The sequence below is a fragment of the Ruditapes philippinarum genome, unplaced genomic scaffold (genome assembly GCF_026571515.1).
Source record: "Ruditapes philippinarum isolate M1 unplaced genomic scaffold, ASM2657151v2 ctg102_1_1_1_1, whole genome shotgun sequence".
Lineage (NCBI taxonomy): Eukaryota > Metazoa > Mollusca > Bivalvia > Venerida > Veneridae > Ruditapes > Ruditapes philippinarum.
Window position 1 is genome coordinate 156,973 of NW_026856168.1, and position 4,666 is coordinate 161,638.

General features: G+C 31.9%; 1 protein-coding gene across 1 annotated transcript; it reads left to right on the plus strand.

Annotated features, from left to right (window-relative positions):
• The first annotated feature begins 2,544 nt into the window (after positions 1-2,544).
• On the plus strand, positions 2,545-4,374 carry LOC132745648 (uncharacterized). The gene has a single exon (XM_060734597.1). It carries the CDS (start codon positions 2,633-2,635, stop codon positions 4,049-4,051), a length of 1,419 nt encoding a protein of 472 aa, XP_060590580.1. The 5' UTR covers positions 2,545-2,632; the 3' UTR covers positions 4,052-4,374.
• Positions 4,375-4,666: the final 292 nt, after the last annotated feature.

Sequence of the window (4,666 nt, forward strand, 5' to 3'; positions counted from 1 at the left end):
ACACTGAAAGTGGGTTAAAACTGACGCAAGACTGTTTTAGCCGCCATAATTTGTGGTTAATATATCAGAGTTACACACATGTTAATTTTCTTTCTCGTTTGGATTCTTCTTTGAATGGATTGGCTCTTAAATAATGGTTCTTGGAATCGTAAAATAACGGATTAATCGATAAATTGAAAAAAATATTATTTTGACACATGATAGGCAAGACATCTTTAAACTAAACATCTAACAAATATTCCTACGGTTTAGTGGTATCGGTCTGTTTTGAAGATAAATTGGTGTCATTTGTGATAAAAATTCATTTTGTATCTAATGTATAATAAAAGGGACTCCACTGAGTTTTTTTTTTACATGACGGGACTGGAAATATTTTTTGATATAAATGAACCGTTTCATGTAGGTCTAGACAAAAAACTTGTATGCAAAATTTCAGATCATTCGTTCGATTGTGAAAAATGATGTAAAACTGAAATACTTTGCAACACTTTTCACTCAAATTAGGATAAAATAGCGCACAGATACGATTTTCAAATTATTCTGATTATATTTCTGTATATTTCTTAAAATATTTTGCTGATATCTTTTTCTTTTTAATGCATAATGTAATCTATTAAGGAAATTCAAATTTTATGTTTTTAGGCTTTTCTACCTCAGTTATCCTAACCAAAGTGCCATCAGGTGAATTAGTTGAGACCATAGGATAATTATTTATTTATTTATTATTATTATTTTGATAATCATATAATGTATATCACTCATTAATATATTTTGATAAATGTAAAAGATAAAAAGCATAAGATAACTTACATGTATATGGAACGTAAATCTCTCATTGATTTGAGTCTGAGAAGCCCTAAACACGTCATAGTAATAATAATGATGATGGTGATATTGATGAAAAATAATGATGATGATGATAATAATAATAATGATAATAATAATGATGACAACGACGACAACGACGACGATGATGATGATAATGCAAAATGTAATTGTTATTTTATTTTTGAAAGGTAGCAACAAAGCTGAAGTGGATAATGAATGTATGTACAAATACATAGTCTTACTATTAGACAACAACAGTAACAACAAAAGTCACAACAATAACAATATATAAAATGATAATGGAAGTCACATCAAATCGAAACACAGGAGAAAATTTAATGTATTGTAATGATGTAAAACAAAAACAGACAACTGGCTACAAATTTGAAATATTTTCTGGTTACAACAGTTGGTTACAACAGCTGGACAAAATCTTTCAATATGTTTAAAAGCATCTGTTGCACGGCAATTTAACCACTGAAATAGATAATTACTTTTATCTATCATTATTTTCTCTAAAAGGATGCTAAAATGTATCAATAAGATATAAGTCATACATATTACACTGTTTGGAACTGCATGAAATATAGACTTCTAGGTTGTTTGAGTAAATGCTTTACATACGCGGATCTCACTTTGAAATTATGCATTTCTGATGCTGTCACCAAACGTTTGTAGGAAAAACAAGAAACTAGATAAATATAGTCATTTTTTGTTTCTGTTGCCCTGTTCTTAAAAATGCCGATGCTTATCTCATATAATGTCATAATCAATGCGTGGATGTAGAATATTTTTTTTTTTGCCCTTTCTTTTGGTTAGAACACCTTATGTCGTTTAAATTACCTGTGAGCAATTTCCCCAATTAAACGCCCACGTGTCTTTTGGAATTCTAGTAGTAAAAATGACTACATCAATTCACATCTGTGGGCAGCCTTTGCCTTATAAATTATAAACAAAACTTTCATATTATCAAAAATATTATTAGCTTTGGCAATGATTACACATAGGAAAAAAGACATTGCGCGCATACGCGTTCTGGATAGGACAAACGACAAATCAATGTAATCGTGAAAAATAAATATAATTACTATTGTTAAACATTTTACAAGTATTCTGATCAAATCCACGGGGTATACTAACAGTTGATGAAATAAATGGTGGTGCAAAGTTTACACGAAGCATTTTTGTCTGAAATTCATGACATGTTCAATTCATACATGTGACATACATTGACATTCCTGTATATATGATAATAAACTGGCAAAGAATTGAAGGACATCATGAAAGAGTGACCCGTATATACGCATTTCTAAAGTATTTCTGTCCGGCATTTTCAACCAATATCGCAGCATGCATATGAAAAGGTTTCCCGAGGCGAAAAATCATGGACAAGTAGTTATTTAAAACCATTATTATTGAATGGAATTGATAAAACATGTCTGCAGCCGCTTAGAATCGACCATGTCACTTATTCAAAAGACTTAAAACTAATTATTGTATATTTCATGTGAATGATTGTTTGCAAATTTATCTTTGGAGCAACAATTGTGTTATAATTTCATACATATCCTCCATACATACACATTTAAGTATATATACATAAACAAATGGTTAATCAAATTCATTATATTTCAGTCCCATCTGATACACTGAGTGTAAATTTATATTATATTGATTGTTCACCTTTGAGATATAATTAATAGGAAATAGAAAAATAAATGTGTTTCTCTATTAGATTTTAATCATGACAATATTTGTCAGTTAGTAAAAAGGAAATAATCGTGTTCTGGAAACAATATGCGTAATGAAGAGGTACATACGGTTTTCAGTATTACTTTATTGCACACTGTTATTAAACACGGTGTTATGGTGGTTCAGAACTCAGGAGGAGAATACATCACAAACGTTAACATTGGACATAAACAAGTTGAAGAACCCAGCAAGCACCCTAAGAGTAACAGTCGCAAATTCAAGAACTGATACAAAGTCTCTCGGACACAAGCCATTTCGTGGCATACAGTGGCACTGGAAGAATTCTTTAAAAGATACATACATGTTGAAACTAAATAACAGTGAAGAAATTTGTGGAAAAACATTTATTGGGTATAATAAAGATTTCGCTAAACTTGAAAACGTTGTTATTGACCCCAGTAAGGGCAAAGGAAGACGAGGTGGTGAAAATATATCCGAAGTTCTAAACCAGAAGGAACGAGATGAATATTTTGTGCTAGAGCCTGGATACTTTCAGGTGGTGCAATGTAAGAAGCATGTGAACTTTAACTTTACCTCACGATCACATTTGAATTCATGGCATGACGCTGTTGGTACAGGGGCAATGCCAAGGTATGGTGAAGTAATACCGGGATGGACGATTGCTGTAATGCGGTATGAATATGTTAACCTTTACCATACCATGACAGACTTTTACAATACATTCCTCGTTGCCAAGGTATTTAACATCACGCAAGGTCACATGACAATTTTATGGATAGATGGACATCCATGGGGTGGCCTTGATACAACGTGGGAAACATTATTTGGAAAAGTTTTACGGGTTGGGGATATAAAGAAACCGTGTTTATTTGAGCACATGATATGGGGAATTATGGGTTACCACAGTCCGTTGACTCGACATGCTGCTTACAGTGCACCTTATTTAGAAGAGTTTAGAAAATACTTTTTAATATCTCATGGTATCACAAAAACACGTTCTCTAAATTGTAGACGATTAAAAATTACAGTGATTTGGAGACGGGATTATTTAGCTCATCCACGAAAACCTTCTGGTCTTGTAACAAGAAAAATAAAGAATGAGGATGAATTTTTAGAAAAAATAAAATCAACTTTCGTGGGGCATGATGTCAGAGGCGTTCAAATTGACCTGTATAACATGACTGAACAACTTGAAATGATTGTAGACACGGACATTCTCGTGGGCATGCATGGTGCCGGATTGACACATGTCCTATTTTTACCGAAGCATGCCGGGGTTGTTGAACTATGTCCCAGTTACTGGTCATCGGCTAATAAACATTTTGTTACATTTGCTAGATGGAGAAAGATTCCTCATTTGTTATGGAACAACAAAGATCGGAAAAGAGAAATAATGAGACATTCAACAATAGTAGATGTTGATGCTGTTACAAATTTGATAGTGAAGATGAATGCGACAATCTGTAGTGAATCATTAAAACAGACTCATAAGAGACATAACATTGCATGATTAGTATGTTTAAAATATGGTAAATGTCCACAAAGATGTGTATTTGTTTTTTTTTCTTCATATCACGGGCTATTATATGTTTATTACATCTTATTTCACTATATATACTTTCTCTGCCTTTTTCAAGGCTCATTACGGTTAAAACGACTTTAACATTTATATATATAAATTTTAAATTCATAGAAGATAAAGATTTATGTTTTATACGCGATTTTGGGCAGCCGATTATAAAGTCGTCAAATTTTTTAATTGTTTAATCTTGATCAAGATAAAGATGATTTTCACATAGCAATTATTACGCACCCCCACCTGGCCGCCATGTTGAAGGTCATTTCCAATATATCATATGCTCATCTCTATAAATTCTATCATCTTCATGAAAGCTGATAAAAAATTCACATTTTTTTATATTGGTGTTTCAATAATATAAACTTATTTATTTAAAGAATTTGACAATGCACCTAAATCAGCAGTTTTTATTGACTTTTTCATTTAAATTTTGTCAGTTATATTTTATAGAATATTGACCCCCAAAATGGCTGCCACTTTTGGCAAAGGAGGTAATTATTGTGAAAACCGGGAATTATTTATAGTTCACGTTATGACATTAATCTG